The sequence below is a fragment of the Hyla sarda genome, chromosome 3 (assembly GCF_029499605.1).
Source record: "Hyla sarda isolate aHylSar1 chromosome 3, aHylSar1.hap1, whole genome shotgun sequence".
In the NCBI taxonomy this organism is placed as follows: Eukaryota; Metazoa; Chordata; class Amphibia; order Anura; family Hylidae; genus Hyla; species Hyla sarda.
The window spans coordinates 251,867,326-251,893,497 of NC_079191.1; the positions used below are offsets into that span (position 1 = coordinate 251,867,326).

The window sequence follows — 26,172 nt, forward strand, 5'->3', positions numbered from 1 at the left end:
CAATCATACCTCTATTTCCCAAAGACAACCTTTGGGTATGATGCTGAGCATGTGCACTCACCTTCTTCTTTTTTTTTTTTTAGCAGCACCAGTCCCAGATGTGCAGTAAATGAGCCACAATCAGCCATCTATACAGAATATACATTTATATTATAGGTCAGAAATGTGTACACCATAATAAGTATAGGGATAAAACACTGGAACGCAGAAGCCATATCTTCTTCTGTATATACAGCTGTTCATATGTGACGCCACACGCTCTGCTACTTTCAGATATACTGTCCATGCATTACAAAAGATGGACAACCCCATTACCCCTAAATGCCCTCCCACCCACCCCTGAACACTGACCAAAGCCCTGCCATGCAGCCCATACCCCCATACACTCTTCTCCATGAGCGGGCAAGGCTTGAAGGGGCAGTAAGTTAGCAAAGGCCAAAAGACAATGGGCACCAGCTGATGACAACACTAGGCATTGCTTAAAGGGCCAGTACCCCTACTAGCGTGTACGCATTGAAATGTTTTAAAAACCATTCGAACATCACGTCCGATCAAGAACATGGAAAACATTACTTTCTGTCTGTATGCTTTTCTGTATTATGGGAGATGTATTGTTGATCCCAAAAAACTGTATGATGCTCCAATAAAGAGAAGTCAAACCTCCTCCATAAACAATTGAATCCAGGAATGTCGCTGCTGCCCTTTATAACTTAGCAATGAAGACTACCAGATAAGTTCCTACACGGAATAAGATTGTAACAAAACCTCAGCTGCCCATGAAAGTATTACAAAGGCATGGAGATGCGTGCATTCCTCACTGGTGTGGACTGCAGCCCGGGGCCATACGGCGGCCGCCCGCCACAAATGCATGGAGGTCAGCGGAGGCAAAACCAAAAAGGCTCAATGGGCAAAACACACGCAGAAACAGCGCGCCTCGTAAGGCTCCCGAGACCTAACGAAGCAAGGGGAGCCCTGCAAAACGCGTTGTCTCTGCATGTACCCCACCCAACAAACCCGCCTGGCTCCACCTTTGCTGCCCACCGCGCACCCGCGACAGGCAGCCACCGTGCAGCGTCAAACCACGATCCACACTCACCTTCTTTAATCGACTATGATGTGGCCTGTTCTGAATGGAACTTCCAGTAACCAGTATGTGAGAATGATAACACTTAATTTAATACACCTGCTCCCCATTCACACTTGAGACCTTGTAACACTAAACAGTCACATGACCCCATGGAGGGAAAATGGATAATTGGGCCCAATTTGAAAATTTCCACTTAGATGTGTGCTCCCTTTTCGTGCCAAGATTTAGACAATAATAGCTGTGTGTTGAGTTATTTTGAGGGGACACAACATTAAAATACTGTTAAACAGGCTGTGTACTTACTACTTAATTCCCTTATGTGAGATGCTATATCGGTGTTAAGCACATACAATGAATTATGATCCAGGTCTAAGTAATAGAACCACTGTAACATAATGTAAAAAGAAATAATTAATTTTAAAAATTCAATGTCAATTTATGAAGCTTTGTTAATTGTAAAGTGCAGTAGAACTGTCTGATCTAGCTGTACTGACTTTGTCATCTGGCACAAGTCTTAGGGAAATGTTAACTGAGAAAGTTTTAAAGAAGCATAAACCATTCAAATAGGAAAAAAGAATAATATGTGATCACAATAGGGATTGTATGTTAAACATCAGGCTTTCTATAAAACTTCTTAAAATTCCTCTTCATTTTCCTTACAACTCTCTCCTCCCTTCTCTTCCCAGTCCGTCCACCCCGAAGGCGGAGTTGAGGATTGCAAACTTTTTAAAAGCCTTGAAAGAGTGTCTCAGCTGGAAAAAAAAAGTTTTGCAACTTCTGTAGGAGAAGGAAGTCTGCGGAGAGAACAGGCTTTAAAGTTTAAAAGACACTGCAGTCACTTTCCTTCCAAGAGCTCCCTGGAGTTTGTTTTCATCTGGTTGGATCTGAAAGGTATTGTGATTTATTGGCTTTTTTAAAGCTTTTTACCTATTTGTTCTATAGTTGCCCTGTATTATATTTATTTTGTATTTCTGAATAGCAAATAAATGGCTTGGAAAAACCTTTCCTTGGAAGTTTACACAGGAACCTTTACAGTTTGTGAAGGAGCTGACTGAATTTTATTGCAATTTACATTCTGAATTATCAACTAGTTGTGACAATCTGGGCGTATAGAATCAATGAACAGAATGGGATTCAAGAAATGTGTTCACATGGAAAAATTTTCTTTTTTTTTTTATCTGCCTTCATCCCTGTTTGTCCATTTATCCATCAGTCTTTTTATATCCTATCTTTGTACCTATCTATTTACCTATCTGTCTCCCAACCTATTAATATTCTATCTATTTTATCTATCTATCTATGTCTGTCTATCTAGCCATCCATCTATTTCATATCTATTTATCTATCTACCTAGCTATCTAAATATTATCTATCTGTCCGTCCATCCTTCCGTCCGTCCGTCTGTCTATCTATTTATATTTCTATGTGTTGATGGAATAAATGTCACCATTTTGCATGGGTCTGTGTGCTGCGGAGGATTCCTTTTTCCATCTAGCTTTCTATCTATCTATTTGTCTATCCATCTATCTATGTCTATCTATCTATGTCTATATATCTATATATTTCTATTTCTCTGTCTATGTCTATCTATTTCATATATATATATATATATATATATCTTTCTGTCTATCTATTTATCTATGTCTGTCTATTATCTATCTATCTCTGTCTATCCATCTATCTATCTATCTATCTATCAAGTTAGTGTTTGTATCTATCTGGCAATAATATTATCTATCTGTCTCTATATGTATCTATTTATCTATAGTTAATCATCTATATATCACAAGTCTTTCTGTTCACCTCAAGTCAATTTATAAATCATCTATCTATTTATCTATCCATCCGAAGTTTGTCCATCCATCCCTCTAGTCATCCATCCATCAAAATAGCTGAAAACTGCTGTGCTGAACGCTAAGTAACAGCCATTCATATAGTGGTATTTAGGGCATTCTCTTTGCCAGCTGGATTGAGTTGTCAGCTCTTTGTAGTCCGTGATCAACTAGAATACTGTGCCAACTACTGCTGGTGCTGAAAATAACATAGCTAATAACAAAAGAAAAAACAATAATGTGATTTTAGTGTGTCTAAAACAGTTTTTTTTCACCTTTTGTGCTGATTATAAAATATTATGACATGTATACATAGATGTATGCTTTATGTGGATTGTATCATGCTATATCAGAACACAGATACATCCTGTAGCTACCTAACATATGCTGAATGTACCATATGACTGCAGGTTGGGTCACGTAGAAGCCTTTTCAAAAGTTCAAAATTAACTATTACTATAAGGCTGGAGACAGAGCTAGTTTTTCATGTAATTCCGCATGCAGTTTTTGTAGATAAAGGCAAAACTGGATCCAACAAAGAGAGAGGTAGAAGTTATTTATTTGCCTCTAAAAACTGCATATGTAATTCCAGTCTAATCCTTGCCATTATTTGGGATAAAGTTTAGGTATATAAATTTAGCAGGATAAATTTGGCTCTTCGTAGATTTACCAGCAGCGCTATGTAAAACCCAAGTAACTTACTGTGATATCCCTTTGAGCTGTGCTAAACGACAAACTCAGCTCTGCTACATCTTCTATTCACTCTGATACATTTGCATTCATTTGTATTCCTTACATTTTATTAGTTAACCACAACCCTACAACTGCAGATTATTATTTGAAGCAAAGAGCTCTGAAGGCAGCATTACAGTAAGACTGCTACTAGACTCCCCCAGGACTGTATGTTCTCTACAGTATTAGATTCTACTCAAGCAGCTTTAAAATAAGGGCAAAAGAAGTTTATTTCCTAATGTCCTCAAGAAAGCAAACCCAGTGCTCCAGGTTCACAGCTGCCTGTAGTGAGAATGTGCAGGACTTGGAATTTCCATGTGTTCAGGCACTAATAGTTGGTAATCCTGCTGAGTAAGATTTTGTAGGTTTAAGCCTATTGTGTAGAGGCGCCCCTGCCCACATTTCTCTTCTGTCCTAGGTTGGTATAAGAGGAGAGGGGAGCTGCACTCCCACCTGGTTCCATTTACATATGACAGCACTTCTGTGTGCTCGGCCATTCCAACATCTGCTTGCAAGACTTTGCTATTAACTACTGAGAATTTTATACTTTACTGATTCTAAAAAAAATTCTATGTATATCTATCTGTCTATCTATCTATCCATCCATCCATCCATCCATCCATCCATCTATCTACCTATTAGTCTATCTATCTATCTACCTATCTACCTAGAATACTGGAATCACCACTGCACTCCAGATGAAGAAGAGTTTAGTTTGTTGATTATTCACCAAAAATTCTATGTTTTATTATCTATCTATCTATTTGTATATCACATACCTATCTATAAATTTATTTTCTGTCTATCTACCTACCTACTTATCCAATATCTACCTATCTTTTTAGGTTCTATCTATGTCATGCTCATCTATTTATCTTGCCTAACTATTCATCTGCCTACCTATCTGCTATGTATCTATCTGCCTATTTGTCTATTGATCTATCTATCTATCTTATATCTACTTTTTTTTCCAAGTTCTATATACCAATCTATGAAACACACACACACATATATATATATATATATATATATATATATATATATATATTACATACCTATCCAATATCTATCTATTTTTCAATGTTCTACATATGTCATGCTTATCTATCTATCTATCTATCTATCTATAACATACCTGTCTTTTTATTTATTTATTTATCTGTCTATCTACCTACCTACCTTTTCAGGTTCTTTCTATGTCATGCTTATCTATCTATTTATCTTATCTATCTATCTATCTATCTATCTATCTATCTATCTATATGTCTGTCTATTACATACCTATCGTTTTATTTATTTATCTGTTTATCTACCTACCTACTTATCCAATATCTACCTACCTTTTCAGGTTCTTTCTATGTCATGCTTATCTATATATCTGCTTATCTATCTATTCATCTGCCTACCTATCTGCTATGTATCCATCTGCCTATTTTTCTATTTAACTATCTATCTATCTGCCTATCTATCTTCTATCTATTTGTTTATCTATCCGTCCATCTATCTATCTATTATCTATCCTTCTCACAGTGATGTACGTGGCAGTGTTGGAAAACAGCAACATAATAATGAGTTCATTGTGATTTTGGACAGGCTTTTCGCTTGAAGTCATATATCTGTCATGCATCAACTATGAATTGTATCTTTCCCTGAGCACATCCATCAGTCTTTAATAAAACTGTATTCTTCATTAACTGAGTTTTCCGGTTTTATATGAATAAAGTCTATTTACCACATGATGAAAAGTTATGCAAATTTTTAATATACTTTTGTTTTAGTTCCTTGCCATTTTCCAGACCTCCGCTGTCAGCCGCTAGAACCTGAAGACCATCAGCTAGCTTTTTGCTACAATTGAATTCAGTCCAGGCAATCCTCAATAAACTCAAAAGCCTGAACTCCAGATCTTTACTACTGGGACAGGGATGTGTGCATCCAATGTATTTAGTTCACAGATAATTGCCTAGACTGAATATAGTTGTATACTTAGGTCCTTTATTAGAATTGCATTGGTTTCCCAATTACTTTTCATTTTATTTCTTTTTTCTTTTTTGAATTTATATGTATGGAAGTTATATCTCATCAAAGTATTTCAATAAGCAGTAACGTAATAAAATCTCTTTCCACATATGGCTGTCTATGCAATGACAACAATTTTCACTTATTTCAGTGAAAGTTCTCTGATAGGGCTTGACGTTAGTGTGGTCAATATGAGTCATGTGAGGATTCATCTCAGTCAGAAATTGCCTCACTATCCATCTGCTAAGAATGACATAATGGAATATTCTTTTTTTCTTAATAAATCCTTACAAAATATTTCCCAAATAATGTCTTCTGAACAAAAAAAAGGCATCAACTGTTTCCTCATCTAATGTATAATGGCCATTTATTTAAACTATGTAGAAGACCAGCATCATGAGTCATTACAACATTTCAATATTTTAATAACTTTATGAACAGAAATTAAGCAAACATCTATCATAAATCTTATTTAAGAAGCCTAACGGTTTCTTTTACTTTGACAAAATCTTTTGACAAATTTACATTTTATTTTATAGGTTACCCAACTTTGAAGGATGGGTGACTGGAGCGCCTTAGGAAGACTCCTAGACAAAGTCCAGGCCTATTCCACTGCTGGAGGAAAAGTGTGGTTGTCCGTTTTGTTCATTTTCCGCATCCTTCTACTTGGGACGGCAGTAGAATCAGCATGGGGAGATGAACAGTCGGCATTTACCTGCAACACTCAACAACCTGGTTGTGAAAATGTGTGCTATGACAAGTCCTTTCCAATTTCCCACGTGCGATTTTGGGTTCTTCAGTTTATATTTGTCTCAACGCCCACTCTACTATACTTGGCTCATGTGTTTTACATAATGCGTAAGGAAGAGAAACTCAACAGAAAAGAGGAAGAACTTAAGATAGTTCAAAATGATGGCGGCAATGTGGACATGTACCTCAAGCAAATTGAAATAAAGAAATTCAAATATGGTATTGAAGAACATGGGAAGGTTAAAATGCGTGGTAGCTTGCTTCGCACCTATATCATCAGTATCTTATTTAAATCCTTTTTTGAAGTTGGTTTCATTGTTACCCAATGGTACATCTATGGGTTTAGCCTAAATGCTATCTATACATGCAAAAGAGATCCCTGCCCTCATCAAGTTGACTGTTTTCTTTCTCGTCCCACTGAGAAAACAATTTTCATTTGGTTCATGCTGGTGGTATCTCTAGTATCTTTAGGACTGAACATTATTGAGTTGTTCTATGTCAGTTTCAAGAATGTCAAAGATGGCATTAAAGGTAAGAAAGATCCCTATGCCGTCACAGGTGAAGCAAATCCAACAAAGGAATGCACCTCTCCTAAATATGCTTATTTTAATGGCTGTTCTTCTCCAACTGCACCTATGTCACCACCAGGTTACAAGCTTGTTACGGCAGATAGAAACCCTTCCTCCTGTCGAAATTACAACAAGCAAGCAAGTGAACAAAACTGGGCAAATTATAGTGCAGAACAAAATAGAATGGGCCAAGCTGGAAGCACCATTTCTAACACTCATGCACAGCCATTTGATTTTCCTGATGACCACCAGACTGGCAAAAAAATGGCACCTGGACATGAAATGCAGCCTCTCAGTATACTGGACCATAGGCCTTCAAGCAGAGCAAGTAGCCATGCAAGCAGCAGACCAAGACCTGATGACCTTGAGATCTAGTTAACTTTATGCTATGGAAGACACATTTATTCCATGGAGGAGGTACTTCACAGTCTCAAAGGAGAAATATAATGGAGTGATAAACTTTGAAAAGTTACTTTTTCATGATGTGGGAGGTACACATTGATATTTAAGTAACTGATTGATCAAAGGTATAGAACAACCGATTGTGGATCCTTTACTTCTTATGCCAAGAGAAATCCCTTGTGAACTATTTGATCGTAGTTTGATTTCTGGAACAGTTTGGCATTTCACCCGAAGACAATACTCCATAGCAAGGGTCCATTATAAGGGTGTTTTTGTATAGCGGAGAAAAATGTAGATTTAATGGTTAATCGATTATTTTTCTGTAAACACATTTGCATCTTTAAGGCGTTAGGTTAGGTTCAACCAAAGCAAAGCACCCTTGGTAGGTATGGGTAGAGTGGAAAGTTGAGAATGGTGGGAAACTTTTTTGGGGGATTTCATACCATGGGTTACGTTCGTGACCACTATTGAACTGTTAAGAACATTATTATTATATTTTAAGGTTCACGTGGTATTTCTCATTTTTTTTCTGCAGCCGTCACTTTAGTTTTAGCCATCACTGTGAGTAAGTTGTCGACAGTAGTTTGAATATCCATGTATTTGTAGCTACTATCCTGAACCTTTGTTTCCTAAATTTGAACTTACTTGTTATGTCATCACAAAAATAATAATTTAATGTTTGCAATTTAAATATTGTTTATTAATAACTTATAGTCCTGTCTGGGGAAAAACCACAGAAACTTATGGGACTGATATAACTACTTTATTCAGCTTAGAATGATTCATTTTCAGATGTACTTCCTGTAGTGTGTTTCCCAGATAAGTCCTAAGACTTCAGTTAGAGTTTTGCATGGTTTCCTGTTAAATTTTCTTTCTCTTGACACTTTCTGCAAGGGTTAAAAGGAAATTGAACTTAGTGAGTCAGTGACTATTGTTAGGGACCATAAAAAATGCATACATTAAAGGGGCTGTCCAAGATTGTTAAAATGCTGCTCCACACCTTTACCACTCCTGTCCACAAGTTGTGAGTAGTACTGCAGCTCAGTCACATTCACTTCAATGGAGCCAAGCTGCAATACCAGGCACAACCTGTGGACAACAGTAGCACTGTTTTGCAAGAATAGAGCAACGTTTTTCTAATCCTGGACAACTGCTTTAACTGCAGATGTGTGTAGCTATTAAGAAGTGGATAAGCAGGGCAGAAGTTAGGTACGTGAAATAGTAGTAGATGTACAGATATAAATACATATATAGTAATTATTTGATATCTGTTTGCAGATCACCTGTGTATCCTGAGTCCCAAAACAAGTAGTAACTCTGCCAATATAACCATAACTCCCAGACAGCATTGCCTTTCGCAAAACAAATAAGGTGACCCTTACATATAGGGAGGGTATAACAGATGCTTGGAGTCAGTAGGACGCTTGCTTTTATCTCAAGAAATGTAGTGTTTACAAGAGTGCTGTGCCTGAAAAGCAAATAGTCCTTCATTATTGTTCTTTCCAAAAATGATAGTTTTTCACATATTCTATTAAGGATGCACTTGATCAACAAGTAGCATTGTTTATTAGTGTTTTTTTTTGTTTTTGTTTTTTTAAGCAAGACGAATAGATTTATTGCATAAATAATTTACCTTTGTTTAGTTGTAATCAAAAAAGCTTGAATGATAGTGATAATGTAGTACTGTAAAATACTTTATTTGTTTGCTTAGAGCTGGAAAAGGGTCTAATATAGCTGCATGGGCCGTGATAAGAGGAGAAATGTACCACTTTCTAGAATCCCAAAGAATATCTTACTATGACAAGAACATGGAATAATCCAAAACTTTGTTCCTTCTTTTTGTACTTAAGGGGGCATCTTTTGCACAGCCTTAGACAAATGCCCTTTAAGGCATGTTTACTTATTAGCCATAGTCCCTGTAATAAAATATTCCTCAATATATACAGCCTGGGAGCTTCAGCCATACTCTGGGGTTTTTAATCTCTTTCAATATTAGGGTTCCATGTTGTAGACATTAAAGAGAATGTGTCTCCTAGATTTAGTTTTTCTGACTAGATCCACATATGGAAACATGTTCTTTTTCTAATCTGTTTTTATTTTCTGATTGTTATTTTTTTTATTTAACTTTTTGTACATTATTATATGGACTGCCATCTTGCCTGAGATGTTTTTAACAGCAGTTAGTGGTATGCATTGCTGCTGGACCCATGGACCGTAGACAGCAATAGACAGGACAGGAATAGTACTATTCAGATGAATTAAAACCCCTTTCAGATGTCATTCTACAGGGAGGTAGGATGCTGATATCTGCTGTGAATGGTGGTGGATCCAGTGTTATCTCTCTACTGATGTCATCTTTCACTGTGCTCTTGAAAAGAAAGGTTAGGGGAAAATCTGTACAGTACAGGAAAACTCAGCTTATTTTTAGCCCAAGTGGCCAGAATGGAAACTGCAAGATTTCCAGAAATATTAAAAAATATAGATAGAGAAATAGAAAATAAAAATAAAAAATGTATTAAAAAAATTATTGAAATTATGGTTAATATAAAAACCAGATTTAAACAATATGTAATCTTCTGATGACACATTCCCTTTTAGACTCACATGATCTGTTATAGGTGGATTGAAGGATTTCCTTACCTGGAAGATATACAGGTTTTTGAAAATGAGTTTTCTAAAATAAGACAACCCCTAATATAACCACATCAATAAACTCTGCTTGGAATCTACAGTATAACTCACAGGCTTCTTCTCAACTGATAATACTGCACATGCAAGCATACATTTCATTAAACAATGTGGAAGCACAGTAAAATACATTAAGAAGAAGCATCTAGGAGGAAATACATTTCTGCCTGAAGAGCCCACTTTTGTGATTTTTTTGTTTGTTTTTTGTTATTCTGTACTGTACTCTAGGCTTCATTACTCTGAAGTTTTGTATTTTTATTGTGATCTGGTTGCTTCAACCATTTGTAATGTTTGCACTTGGGATATGTTTAGAATGCAAGAGTCTGGAAATATATGTCTTCATTAATACACCTCTGGCTAATTTATTTAAACATCACAACTGTTAAAGCAAATCTGTCACCATGAAAAGGCTGCCAAATCTTCCAGCATCACATTTTGTCCCATACACAAATACTGCCCTCATGCACGCATACAAAGCCTCCATGTACACGTGCACAGCCCCCACATGCGTGCACAGCCCCAATATACACATACACAGCCTCCAAATACACATACACAGCCCTCATACACACATACAAACCTCATACACATCCCCCAATCACAAATAAACTGCCCCCATACACACATACATAGCCCCCATATAAGTAAATGCCATAGTTATCCTCCAGTGCTGAGTGCTGCCAGCTGATCTGCTCCTCTATTGTAGGGAGAAGAAAGTACATGTTGACCAACGTCACTGGCTGGCATCTTCTAGCAGTGGCTGCTGACAGAAGCCAATGCTGTTTTAAAGTGGCAGTGTTCTGGAAAGTTAGTGACTGTACCCCCTTGATGCTGCCTTACATGGCATTCAAATAGGCAAGTGGGCGGTCTCACTGAATGATTGGCACCTTTATCCCTTTATAAGCATGCTTACAGAGATAACCATTAGTCACTAATTAGGAAAGCCCACTGGACACCTAAAATCAGCAGAGACATATATAAATAAAATACAAATTATACTGAAACGTTCCAATAAATGCTTTATATTTATTTTCTCAGCTTCCACTGTCCTATAACAAACAGCTGGTAGATCAGGCTGCTCAATCAATTTGACAGGTTTTCTTTAAATTCACCGACTGTACAATTGTAGTGCAACAGGGGTAAAACATCTCTATTTAATATTTACAGTGCCATTATCTTCATCCAGAAGTAAAGATCCAGATAGGATGTGTGTAGTATGTATGACTATTAATATCTGAAAAATAGAATGTTATCTTTTGTACGCAAGAGTAATTGTCATTATTTTTCATAAACTACTGTTAGTTTTAGCTTTGTTGCATGTATGCATTCATGGTTCATTAGCACATGGTTTTCAAAGTGCTTAATTTAGACAATAAAGTTCTACTTTAGTAATAAATGGTGTGGGGTTGTTTTTCTTTTGTCTTTCTGGAAACTGATTTTCACACATTATAAGTTAATTTGTAATATTACAGCAAAAATATTAAACAATTGGTACAAAATTACCAGGGATGAGGAAATCGAATCTGACGAATCCGAATTCGTTACGAATATCAGGAAGAATTTGATTCACAATGAATGCGAATATCGCCGCGATTTGATTGCGCGAATAGCTTCATTAAACACCATTCAGTGCAGTCCAGGCTCCAGGGCATCTAAAATGGCAGATCCACATGTGAGGACATGGGGCAAGGAATCCTGGGAAGGTGGGTAGGCGGGATGACCCTTAACCCCTTAAGGACCCGGGGTTTCACCGTTTTTGCACTTTCGTTTTTCCAATGATTCTGCCGCTTGAATGCTCATGCCTGTATCTCAGGCACTGAGCAGTCATTCGGCGATCGGACACCAGGAGGCAGGTAAGGGGACCCTCTTCGTGTCCTACAGCTGTTCAAGACGCCGCAATTTCACCGCGTTGGTCCCGAACAGCCCCCTGAGTTAACCAGCATTAGTTTAGTTTAACTTTAGATGCCGTGATTAAACCTGAACACTGCATCTAAAGGGTTAATAGCATGTGGCACCGCGATCAGTGCCACATGCTATTAGCCACGGGTCCCGGCCGTTGTTAGAAGCTGGCCCCGACCCACTATGATGCAGCGGTGGCCCCGCATTATAGAATGGGAGTGGACTCAGAACGTACAGGTACGCCTTGGTCCTTAAGTGGTTAATCACATGCTGCCTATCAGCAGCCAGCCACCCCTATGATGTCACAGCCCTATATAATCGGCAGCCATCTTGTGGCCAGTCACTTCAGCTTTTTATTGTGGAGAGACAGTTGCACAGAAAAGCATTTTTACAGCAGTGATTCACCTACCAGTCACCTCAGCGTACAGTTACAGAGAGAGAGAGACAGAGAGCAGTGTGTGTTGCACAGAAAAGCCTTGTTACATAAGTGATTCACCTCCCAGTCACATCAGCGTACTGTTGCAGAGAGAGAGAGAGAGAGAGAGAGAGACAGAGAGCAGTGTGTGTTGCACAGAAAAGCATTTTTACATCAGTGATTCACCTCCCAGTCACATCAGCATTCTATTACAGAGAGGGACAGAGAGCAGTGTGTTGAACAGAAAAGCTTTTTTTTAATGCAGCGATTCACCTCAAGCCCAAATCCAGCCAAGAAGCACTGATAGGAAAGGGAGTGAGAGAGAAAGTGCAATTTTGGGTGTAGTACACAGCGACTGTGTGCTGAAGCATCGGTGTGTACAACAACTGAAAAGCTAATAATAGCCAGCCAGTTAGGGTGAGCAGAGCACTAAAAGCATATTGTCCTCTATTAAGTGGAAGCTGTGCGTATCTAAGTGGTGTACCATTTTGTTCCTGTTAAGGTCTCAAAGACCTAGATACTGTGAAAGGCCAGGCAAAAGAACACACCTGCTGGTATTGTTGACAAATACTGTTTTAAGCGTAGTGGAGCGCATTGTCCTCCCCTCATAAGTGCATACCACATACGTACATCTAAGGGGTGTACAATTTTTTTCCTGTTAAAGTCTTAAAGCAATACTACGCTGCTCAGCATTTGAAACAAACTGTTCCAAGCAATGGAGTCGGCGCCTGGAGCTGTTGATGTGATCGCCCTGCCCCCGCATGATGTCATGCCCCACTCACTCAATACAAGTCTATAGGAGGGGGCGTGACAGCTGTCACGCCCCCTCCAATAGACTTGCATTGAGGAGGCGGGGTGTGTTGTCATGAGGGGTGGGGCTATGAAGAGCTCCCAGCATTGGCTCTAGCGTTCGGAACAGTTTGCTCCAAACGTTTGCAGCAGAGAGCCCCTTTAAAGGGGTATTCCGGGCAAAAACATTTTATCCTCTATCCAAAGGATAGGTGATAAGATGTCTGATCACAGGGGGCCCGCCGCTGGGACCCCCCACGATCTCCCTGCACGCATGGCGTGATGTCACATTCCCAGTCCCAGAAACCCAGAGGTTTCCAGAACTGGAAACGCAGCTCCCGCATAGAATGTGGGTGCTGCAGGGAGATCGCGGGAGGTCCCAGTGGCGGGCCTCCCTCGATCAGACATCTTATCCCCTATCATTTGGATAGGGGATAAAATGTTTTTGCCCAGAATACCCCTTTAAGGGCCTAGATACTGTGAAAAGCCAGGGAAAAGTACACACCTGCTGGTGTAGACAAATACTGTTTTAAGCGTAGTGGAGCGCATTGTCCTCCCCTCATAAGTGCATACCACATATGTACATCTAAAAAGTGTACTATTTTGTTACTGTTAAAGTCTTAAGCCAGCAAAAGTACACAGCTGATGGTGTAGAAGACAAATTCTGTTTAAAGCATAGTGGAGAGCATTCTTCTCCCCTCATAAGTGCATACCTCATATGTACATCTAAGTGGTGTACTATTTTGTTCCTGTTAAAGTCTTAAGGGCCTAGATACTTTGAAAGGCCAGCCAAAAGTACACACCTGTTGGTGTTTTAGACAAATACTGTTTTAAGCATAGTGGAGCATATTGTACCCCCCTCATATATGCACTAAGTATGTAAGGCCGAGAAGTGCCAGGACATGCACAGAGGAGTGGCAGAGGCCTAAATTCATCAGGCAGAAGTCGCAGCAGACTAGGGTTGAGTGGCAGCAGGAGTCGCAGCGAGGGGCCTGAGCTCCCAGTATCAGCTAGCGGTCGTGTCTCGACCAGCAACCCATCTGCCATTATTTATTGGTTAACTCGGTCATCCACTTCATCCCAAGTGACATCTGACACCCCCAGTCAACAGTCAGCGCGTTGTATAGCAATTGTTTATTTAAATTATATAAAATATTATTAAAAAATCTACAAGTCACATGCAGATTACAGGCATCTCTATTTGAATCACTGCCGCAGAGCGTCTGGATTTGGGAGCAGGGTCTGGGCGTCACAATTGAAGAGATTAAAGATATTTTTTTATTAAATTTTTATTTAGATTAACTTTAATTTATTTTTGTTTGTTTTTTATCCTTTTTTGAGGACCCATTGGAGAGCAAGTCAGGTGCCAGCAGCCTCGGTTATTGGATTGGCTATGAAGAGTGCTGTAGAAGTGACATTAAAGTGAAGAAATCCATACCCATTAAATCATTTAATTAAAGTGCTGATTTGACTATCAGTAAGGATTGTGTTTATAATGTGAAAGTGTCCAAAACATTTTATCATGTTTCATTCAGGCTTCAGTTTTCAAGAACTTTTGTAGTTTGCAGACTTTGTTAAAGACATTTTATAATTTATGAAAAGTGACTTTTATATTTTTAAATAATATTTAATATAATTTAAATAAATAATTGCTATACATAAAAGCCAGGTAAGAAGTCCAGAATGGAAGGTAACTCTTGTCACTACATTCTCATGGCATGATGGACATTTCCAAAAGAATCTGCATGTCATACTGAATAACAGTGTTATTTCACTAACCCAGCACACTCCCTATGCATGTTACAGCAAGGCAAAGTGTTCTACACCCCTATTGAAGCTCTCTGTAGCCTGGAAATAGTTGTTTTTAATAGTGATCTGCCGCAAATAAATTTATATCGAACCAATTTTTTTCGGAAAATTTGGCGAATCCGCCTAATCGAATTTTTCAAAAAATTTGCTCATCTCTAACAATGACTATAAATAGAGAACCTATCAGAATGCATCAAACTGACACAATATGATGAATGGATATAAATCTTTATTATAATCAAATAGGATAAAATATGATAAAAAATCAGCAGCAGTTAGAAAGAAAAGGACTCCAAACAAAAAAATGTCAAATATTGTCCAATAGGTACATAGAGTGGCACATAAATATAAGCATATGATACTCAATAAGAGGTGGACTTAAGAACAAGCCACAATACATATGTGTAGGAATACACCTAAAAATGCCTCAGTAAACCCAGTACACTAATGTAAACAGAAAGGACATATATAAAAGCATAGCATGTAAAGTGTCATTTGCCTAGTGCTATCGGCAGTATGAATGCAGGGAGACAATGATGTTAACCATACAAGTCTGAGGGGAAGAAAACCACCTCAATAAGAGTTGGAACATCGATTGTCCCTGTGATAGAAATAATCATATAGAACTGTCCATGCATCTAGCCATCTGACACACAGCTATACTTACATGAGTCAGGAGCCTACCCCTACGCCGTTTCGCTAACTCGCTTCCTCAGGGATTGTCATATGGAGGGTAAAAGGAAGTTTATATACATGGTATTGACCAATAAGAAGAAGTTCTATATAACTAAATAAAGTACCTGGTGCAGCTGTGCGCGCTGTTCGCGCGGCGTGTAATGGTCTGCGCCATCTTGTGTTCAACGGAGCATGTGCACGACACCGCCACGGCACCATGATGGTAGCAGGTGCACGCGCAGTGAACACAAGAAGCTTAAACTGGTAAGGGAAAATCCAACGCATGCGCAGACTGATAGGTAAGCTGCGCATGCGTGGAAATGATCAGCCCGTACTCAACGAGTGCATACATACTACTAATAATAGTATTGGGAGCGCTATATTCAAAAGATGGACAACACAAACCACATATAGTGAGGACAAAAAAGTGCAATGTGCTCTTGTGTATTGTGGCTTGTTCTTAAGTCCACCTCTTATTGAGTATTATATGCTTATATTTATATGCCACTCTATGTACTTATTGGACAATATTTTACATTTTTACATGTTTGGAGTCCTTTTCTTTCTAACTGCTGCAGATTTTTTATCATATTTTATCCTATTTGATTATAATAAAGATTTATATCCATTCATCATATTGTGTCAGTTTGGTGCATTCTGATAGGTTCTCTAGTATCTTTTGGCGTCAACCATTGGTCAGTACCTTGTTTGTTTATGGCCATACTTTATTGGTTTATATAATGACTATAAATAGCTATAACACAATATGAAACCCTATTCAGTGCCATGCATTCATGGTGCAGCAGCATTAGGGCCCATTCACACAAACATATCTTGTTTAAAACTCACAGCGGTTTACCCGCAGCGAGTTTGAAAGGGGCTAGCCCTCCGTCAGCTGTCCGCAGCTGATTTTCAGCAGTGGAGTTTCCACTGGGGAAAATCTGCTGCAGACCCCATTGTCTTCAATGGGGTCTGCGGCAAACTTTCGGCAGCGGATATTCCATTGCTGAAAATCGGCTGCAGACAGCCGGCGGAGAGCCAACTTCTTTCAAACTTGCGTCAGGAGACCAGCTGTGAGTTTGAAACAAAATGCACTTGAGTGAAGGAGCCCTTAAGGATTCATCTAGTGGGATTGGGAGACAAGCCCGCTCCGAACCTAAAAACTATATAATATGATTGCCTACACAATAAATGTCAGAAAAAAAGAGAAATACTACCAATGCCAGGAGAAAAAAAAATGTGAATATGAAACAATTAAAGATCCCATCTTCCCCAGAACACTAAGAATAATATATAAATGAGCTTTCCCACAACCCATTGACATGCAAGTGGAACTTGCAGAAAAAAAAATACAGCAGATTAGGCATGTGTGAATGTACCTTAACCTCTTAAGGACCCAGGACGTACGGGGACACCACCGCACGTCCTGGCGTTTTCCGGTCTCTGCCGCTCGCCGGGCAGAGATCGGAACTGGATGCCTGCTGAAATCCTTTAGCAGGTATCCAGGGCAAACGCCGAGGGGGGCCATGCAGGCCCCCCATGTCGGCGATCGCCGCAAATCGCAAGGGAAATTGCCCTTGCGATCTGCGGCGATACCGGGCTGATCGGGTCTCTGGGACCCGACCGCCCGGTAATTTCGCATGATCCCGGCTGTCACAGACAGCCAGGACCATGCTAAAGAATAGGAGCGAGGTGGCAAGCCTGCCACCTCCTCCTATTCCCTGCGATCCGTCGGTTAGTTAACCGACCAATCGCAGGAGGGGGGGCGGTTACTTCCTCCCGTCCTGCCCGGCCCCTTGAAGTCCGGAGAGGACGGGAGGAAGACTGGAGGACGCGGCGGGGGACGGGGGAGTGCTGGGGACCGGCCCCGGTACTTACCTCGTCCCTGAAGACCCGGATCCAGACGACGAAGATGACAGGTGAGTAGATCTTCAGCCGCGGTCGGGCCCTTTACAGCAATGCACGTCGCCGTAAAGCGACATGCATTGCTGTAATAGGACCCTGTAAACTACAACTCCCAGCATGCCCAGACAGCCCTTGGCGTCTGGGCATGCTGGGAGTTGCAGTTTTGCAACATCTGGAGGTCCACAGTTTTTGGACCACTGTGCCCTTCCAGATGTTGCAAAACTACACATCCTCAGCATGTCCTTACTGTCCAGGCATGCTGGGAGTTGTAGTGCTGTAACATCTGGCCCTTCAGATGTTGCAGAACTACAACTCCCAGCATGCCTGGACAGTTTTGGCATACTGGGAGTTCTAGTTTTGCAACATCTGGAAGGGCACAGATTGGGAACCACTGTATTAGTGGTCTGCAAACTGTAGTCCTCCAGATGTTGCAAAACTACAACTCCAAGCATGCTGGGAGTTGTAGTTCGGCAACATCTGGCTCTAAAGATGTTGCCGAACTACTACTCCCAGCATGCCTGAGAATGTTTGGGAGTTGTGGTTTTGCAACAGCTGGAGGCACACTGGTTGGGAAACATTGTTTCCTAACTCAGTGTTTCCCAAACCGTGTGACTCCAGCTGTTGCAAAACCACAACTCCCAAACATTCTCAGGCATGCTGGGAGTAGTAGTTTTGCAACAGCTGGAGGTCCCCCCCCCTGTGAATGTATAGGATACATTCACATGGGCAGGGGCTTACAGTGAGTATCGGGCTGCAAGTTTGCAATGCAGCAAATTTTGCGCGGCAGCTCAAACTCGCTGTAATCCCCCGCCCGTGTGACTGTACCCTAAAAATACTACACTAACACAAAATAAAATAAAAAGTAAAAAACACTTCATATACACAGCCCCCCTCCCTCCCCAATAAAAATGAAAAACGCCTGGTACGCCACTCTTTCCAAAATGGAGCCTCCAGCTGTTGCAAAACAACAACTCACAGTATTGCCGGACAGCCGTTGACTGTCCAGGCATGCTGGGAGTTTTGCAACAGCTGGAGGCACCCTGTTTGGGAATCACTGGCGTAGAATACCCCTATGTCCACCCCTATGCAAATCCCTAATTCAGGCCTCAAATGCACATGGCGCTCTCACTTTGGAGCCCTGTCTTATTTCAAGGCAACAGTTTAGGGTCACATATGGGGTATCGCCGTACTCGGGAGAAATTGACTAACAAATCTTGGGGGTCTTTTTCTCCTTTCACCCCTTATGAAAAGGTGAAGTTGGGGTCTACACCAGCATGTTAGTGTAAAAAAATTAACTTTTTACACTAACATGCTGGTGTTGCCCTATACTTTTCATTTTGACAAGAGGTAAAAGGGAAAAAAGCCCCCCAAAATTTGTAACGCAATTTCTCCCGAGTACGGAGATACCACATATGTAGGCGTTAAGTGTTCTGGGGGCGCACAACAAGGCCCAGAAGGGAGAGTGCGCCATGTACATTTGAGGTGATTTGCACAGGGGTGGCTGATTGTTACAGCGGTTTTGACAAACGCAAAAAAAACAAAACCCCACATGTGACCCCATTTCGGAAACTATACCCCTCACGGAATGTAATGAGGGATGCAGTGAGAATTTACACCCCACAGGTGTCTGACAGATCTTTGGAAGAGTGGGCTGTGCAAATTAAAAATGTTGTACAGCCCACTGTTCCAAAGATATGACAGACACCAGTGGGGGTAAATGCTCACTGTACCCCTTGTTACGTTCCTCAAGGGGTCTAGTTTCCAAAATGGTATGCCATGTGGGGGTTATTTTGCTGTCCTGGCACCATATGGGCTTCCTAAATGCGACATGCCCCCCGAGCAAAATTTGCTCTCAAAAAGCCAAATATGATTCCTTCTCTTCTGAGCATTGTAGTTCGCCCGTAGTGCACTTCAGGTCAACTTATGGGGTACCTCCATACTCAGAAGAGATGTGGTTACAAATTTGGGGGGGTATTTTCTGCTATTAACCCTTGCAAAAATGTGAAATTTGGGGGGGAAACATACCTTTTAGTGATTTTTTATTTTTTTTTCACGTATGCAAAAGTTGTGAAACCCCTGTGGGGTATTAAGGCTCACTTTATTTCTTGTTACGTTCCACAAGGGGTCTAGTTTCCAAAATGGTATGCCATGTGTTTTTTTTTTTTTTGCTGTCCTGGCACCATAGGGGCTTCCTAAATGCGACATGCCCCCGAGCAAAATTTGCTCTCAAAAAGCCAAATATGACTCCTTCTCTTCTGAGCATTGTAGTTCACCCTTAGTACACCTCAGGTCAACTTATGGGGTACCTTCATACTCAGAAGAGATGGGGTTACAATGTTTGGGGGGTATTTTCTGCTATTAACCCTTGCAAATTTGGGGGGAAACACACATTTTAGTGAAATTTTATTTTTATTTTTTTACATATGCAAAAGTCGTGAATCTCCTGTGGGGTATTAAGGCTCACTTTATTCCTTGTTACGTACCTCAAGGGGTCTAGTTTCCAAAATGGTATGCCATGTGAGGGATTTTTGCTGTTCTGGCACCATAGGGGCTTCCAAAATGCAACATGCCCCCCAAAAACCATTTAAAAAAAACATACTCTCCAAAATCCCCTTGTCGCTCCTTCGCTTCTGAGCCCTCTACTGCGCCCGCCGAACACTTTACATTGACATATGAGGTATGTGCTTACTCGAGAGAAATTGGGCTACAAATATAAGTATACATTTTCTCCTTTTTCCCCTTGTAAAAATTCAAAAATTGGGTCTACAAGAACATGCGAGTGTAAAAAATGGAGATTGTGAATTTTCTCCTTCACTTTGCTGTTATTCCTGTGAAACACCTAAAGGGTTAAAACGCGGACTGAATATCATTTTGAATACTTTGGGGGGTGCAGTTTTTATAATGGGGTCATTTGTAGGGTATTTCTAATATGAAGACCCTTCAAATCCACTTCAAACCTGAACTGGTCCATGACAAATTGTGAGTTTGGAAATTTTGTGAAAAATTGGAAAATTGCTGCTGAACTTTGAAGCCCTCTGGTGTCTTCCAAAAGTAAAAACACGTAAATTTTATGATGCAAACATAAAGTAGACATATTGTATATATGAATCAAAAAATGTTTTATTTGGAATATCCATTTTCCTTACAAGTAGAGAGCTTCAAAGTTAGAAAAATGCAAAATTTTCAAATTTTTCATAAAATTTTCAAATTTTTCACCAAGAAAAGATGCAAGATACCACAAAATTTTACAACTATGTTAAAGTAGAATATGTCACGAAAAAACTATCTCGGAATCAGAATGATAACTAAAAGCATTCCAGAGTTATTATTGTTTAAAGTGACAGTGGTCAGAATTGCAAAAAATGGCCGGGTCCTGAGGTGTAAAATGGCTGGGTCCTTAAGGGGTTTAACTTGGTTAACACTTGCACTGGCTGCTCTGCCAGTTTTTCCTTTCCCTGTTTCATTTTAAACCCCATTGATTTTATTGGGTCTTGATTTAAACCATATCAGTTTACATCCATTCCATAAATTTTCTTTTTTCTTTATAGAGAAGAAATAGTGGTGATGTAAATGGAAAAGTGTGCTGTTGGCATCCTTTTTGTAAAGATCCGTTCAGGTACATGAGCAAGTTATGCTTCAAACAGTTGACACATCGGAGAACATAGCCTTAATTGACCCACAGAATAAATTTATTGTCATTTTTAATGAGCAGTAAACTCAGGAAAACAAACACGCAACATAAGTCAGGCTCCTGAAGAGTATCCATCCTCTTGGGAATTTTACATTGTGCTCTATCATGCTGAACCTGTCACATAAGTCTTTAGTTACCATCCTCTGCTGTTGCGTAACTAAACAGATCATCTTCCTATGAATCGTAGTGCTGCAACTGAGCATGCCTGACCAGCAAACTAAAGCTTAAAGGAGAACACCAGTGAATTTTTTTGTTATCCATTATGCCTGGGCTGTTTTATTGTACCTTACACGGCTCCCCTGTGCCACCATCCCATCTCCTGGCCTTGGTCTTTTTTTGGATTTTGGTGCTCGACACATAAAACTGTGCTCAGCTAATCATTGGCCACATTGATAGACTGATGGCAGCATCATGTAATGGGCCTGGGCTTCTTCCTGGTGCCTAGGCCAAATACTTAACACTGCCATTCAGCCTATCACTGGTTAAGGTGGGATATCGCTGTGGCCTGTTGGCACTAAAACGGGACAACGATATTGGCTGCCCCATGGAAGCAACAAAAGGTAAGTTTCAATTTGTTGCCATTGATGAGGGATTATGTAAGAATCTACTTAACAGATTTAACTGCTATGTATTGAAGATTTTTACCTTGTTCCACATTTTGACAATTAAAGCCAAATTTTGTATATCACAGAATAATCCTTTAATGATAACATGTCTGTATTGAAACATGCAACCTAAAATGTATTTTATTCATCTTAATTCCAGTCTGGGGGTTTTACTTATTTTGTCTTTGTGGTATGAAAAAATAAATAAATAAATAAATAAATAAAAAAACTAATTTTTTTTTTTGAAGAGTATAAACAGGCAAAATAGTTTCACCATAATATTACCATTTTAAAGTCCATACAGTGGTCCCTCGAATTACAATATTAATTATTTACAGGATGTCCATTGTAAAGTGAAAATATTGTATTTTAATACCAGAACTCTATGGAAAACAAGTAATTGATTCTGAAGCCTCAAAAATGTCACACCGACATTTAAAAAAAAATGAAGTTTAAAGACCAACTAACTGAAGAAATCTACAAATCACTGTATATATACTGGACAAGGTCCTGTACAGCACACACAGAACCACAAAAGCAAAGTGGAGATACCCTCATCCAGTTTTCAAAAGAATGGCTTGTTCTGGCACAGGTAAAGAGCAGCACAGTACTGCACTGAACCTTAGGGGGAACTGCTAAACAGCCAATCAGTGCATGCACTCCAATAGTGCAGCTGTTTTACCAGTAATTGCCCCCTCTGGCTAGAAGATATGTATCATAGAATCTACAATACGTGTGGCATAGTATGTTGTGTATGGTTTCAAGTAACACTGGTCCAGGAAATGTTCTGAATGAGAGACAAAGATGACAGTGTCATGCTGCCTGCATTGCAGCTAATGAAGTGAATGTGGTAATTTTGCAGGAAGCAAATCACCCCAAGCCATGACCAAAAATCCTGGATGGATTTCTGGCAATTGATGGACTACAGTAAAGATAACTTCCATGCAGAAATGAAACTACCTTCACTTTCATTAGTTGTGATACAGTCAGTGCAACACTGCAGTTTTTGGCTGTGCGACTTGTGTTTCAGCCAACGTCGCCACCATATCCTAGCCTTACAGCTTTACAACAATATAACTCAGCTCAATAAAACATGAATACTTTCTGAAGACCATCTCATATCAAAACATTGGCAGGGAAAATAGCATAGTTAAAGGTGTCTTCAACCCTATCGCCGATCTGCAAAAAAAAAATTTGGGATAACAATTTATATTGCTGCTTACAAATTGTTATCAGAAGAGCAACTTGGAGTCAGATAGAAGGGAGAGCACAAAGGAGTGCTATCAGACAGGAGAGACCACAGAGGAGTACTATCATACAGTAGAGCACAGAGGAGTACTATCAGACAGGAGACAGCACAGAGGAGTGCTATCAGACAGGAGAGAGCACAGTAGAGTTCTATCAGACAGGAGAGAGCACAGAGGAGAACTATCAGACAGTGGAGAGCACAGAGGAGTCCTATGAGATAGCAGAAAACACAGAGGAGTGCTATCAGACAGGAGAAAACAAAGAGGAGTACTATCAGACAGGAGAGAGCACAGAGGAGTACTATCAGACAGGAGAGAGCACAGAGCAGTACTATCAGACAGGAGAGAGCACAGAGCAGAACTATCAGACAGGAGAGAGCACAGGGGAGTACTATCAGACAGGAGAGAGCAGGAAGGAGTGCTATCAGACAGGAAAGAGCACAGATGAGTATTATCAGACAGGGGGGGAGCACAGAGAAGTTCTATCAGATAGGAGAGCGCACTGAGGAGTCCTATCAGACATAAGAGAGCACAGAGGAGTGCTATCAAACAGGAGAGAGTACGGAGAAGTACTATCAGACCAGAGAGAGCACAGAGGAGTATTATCAGACAGGAGAGAGCACAGAGAAGTCCTATCAGACAGGAGAGAGCACAGAGGAGTACTATCAGACAGGAGAGAACACAGAGGAGTCCTATCACACAGGAGAGAGCACAGAGGAGTGCTATCAGACAGAAGAGAGCACAGAGGAGTCCTATCAGACAGGAGAGAGCACAGAGGAGTCCTATCAGACAGGAGAGAACATACTTGGCTAGAAACCCCATCTACTGGTGCATTGGTTTACTGAGTGGCTCATTTGCTATTCATATAATGTCATCATGGTGTTTACTAATGCCATCATTGCCTGCCAGGTCTCCCAAAGTTTTTCCTAACTATTGGAATATGTTCTAATTCTTTGCAGACTATTCTTTGTCTGGCTTTTTGATAAGAAAGCAACATTACTCTGTTGAAGTACATTGGAGCTTCTTTTGGTATATAGGTAAGAAACATGAATGAGGACTAGGTGTACATCTTCTGTATCTGGTATGAAATCACTGAAGGCATGTAGGGGCATTTTTGAGTCGGTTTCCCTATTTACAGTATAGGGGGCACACATTCCAAGAGAGTATGGGCTCTTCCATGAAAAAAGTTTAACTACTTATTTCACTGGTCTAAGTTACTGCTTTTTATACCTGGATAATCATAAAAGCCTTATCTCCTATGTTCAAAAGACATACAGCATGTCCACTGCCCCCTATTGTCAATGGGCCCTAATACACAGGCACAACAAGTCCCTGCTCAGTTTCCCAGCTGTGTGAGAAACACAACAACTGTAAAGTGTAACCTTGTAATGGAGAATTAAGCAACCTTATTTCAGCAATCTGGACATGATGTAGTTAAGCGGAAAAAATTATAGGTATATGACTTTATACCTCTGATGGTAATAATGTTGAGGACAAGGCCAATTGATAAGCTGTCTTTGCATCTGAGAAAGGGGCTATATGCCCAGTATTTTGTTATTCACAGTATTTTTGAATAAAGACACAAGAGACAAGCCTTTCACTTGGCCTTGTCTTCAACTACATCAGAGGGCTTACGTCCCATACCCATGTTATTCTGCCTAAATAATTTACTGATGTACTTCAAGGGAGAAGAGGAAACAGTGCTGAACAGTACATTTTGAGAAAGAAGATAGACATTCTTGTGATTGCTTTTTGGAGTGGTACATCTGTTATTTCCACTATGGATGTAGATCTGCAAGTAATGTTTATGGTTCCATTCAAAATCCATTGAAATAACTTCATGTTCAGAAAAATAAACCTATGTTCAATATAGAAAATGTATACTACAGTATGTTGGTACAGTTGGATGCATCTAGCACTGACATTCATTTTTAAATGCATATTTCTTTCTGTTTGCTATATATACGTATATATTTGACAGTCACAAATGTGCTAAACTGCTTTCACCCTTCATGCCCTTTGCATGTAAACCCAACACTTATTTTAGTATAAAATAGTTGAATCCCCAACATCACTATTCTCTCAATAATAAGAATTTTTGTGTCTGTCTTTTCTTCTATGGAAAACAAAATAAGACCAAATCCAAAATTCTACTACTACTACGACGACTATGACTACGACTAATAATAATAATAAAAGAAAGAAACGCATATAAACCAATCAGCTCATCTATGTATTGAACATCCCTTCAAAACATACTACTGTATTTCTTGGTCATACAGGAATGGTACAGCTGTGGGCAGAAGATTAAAAGACTTTGTCTATATGAATAACAGGAAATTGAATAGAATAGACATGGCTAATTGACATGTGTGCTACGTAAGTGTTTTTGTATAGCCCCACTGAGTATTCAGCACTTTACTTATCTTACATGGGAATATAGGAAATAGATACAAATGGTTTGAGAAACAGCAGACAAAAGAATCCCGTTTACAATGGTTCTGAGACCTCTAATTAGGTAAAAAAAAAGATAGACTAACCGGAAAACTACATAACAAGCAAGAAACATAAAAGGATTGTGTTAACATGACCACAGAGCTAAACAAAGCCAACCTAGACATTGTTTGTGTAGATAGTGGATATATTAGAAAGATATTGAAAGTTAGACTAAATATTATTGTGGTAGCCCTTGGGGGGGGTGTATGGTAGTGGTGGTATGGTATCGGTATATATGAGGGGTTAATGTTAACCCTATAGTTCGTGACGCCAGGCTGAGGGCTGGTATGCTGAGGCAATGCTCCGGCCTATCGCCGCCCTTCCCAGTGACGATAGGTGCATGAAATGACTGAAGGTCCACAAGGAGATTGAACTTGAACTTGAACAACTTTACTTAAGTGCTTGCGATACATCCAAGGCACAGTAACAGTCTCATACAAACAGTCCTTATATTGCTCAGTGACTGACAGTGGTTGCGGACCTTGAGCTATTTAGAAAGTCTCTGAATTTAGGGTAGATATTTGCAGATCCGTCTGGATTTAGGGGTTATATAAGGTCCGGTGAT

At 39.8% G+C, this 26,172-nt stretch overlaps 1 protein-coding gene across 1 annotated transcript; it reads left to right on the forward strand.

Moving 5' to 3' along the window:
• Positions 1-1,822: 1,822 nt before the first annotated feature.
• On the forward strand, positions 1,823-11,473 carry GJA1 (gap junction protein alpha 1). The gene is made up of 2 exons (XM_056566451.1): positions 1,823-1,978; positions 6,207-11,473. Exon 2 carries the CDS (start codon positions 6,225-6,227, stop codon positions 7,359-7,361), a length of 1,137 nt encoding a protein of 378 aa, XP_056422426.1. The 5' UTR covers positions 1,823-1,978; positions 6,207-6,224; the 3' UTR covers positions 7,362-11,473.
• The last annotated feature ends 14,699 nt before the right edge of the window (positions 11,474-26,172 follow it).

Bases quoted from the DNA above. Each gene is read 5' to 3' on its own strand.
- GJA1 (XM_056566451.1), top strand. From the start codon at position 6,225: ATGGGTGACTGGAGCGCCTTAGGAAGACTCCTAGACAAAGTCCAGGCC.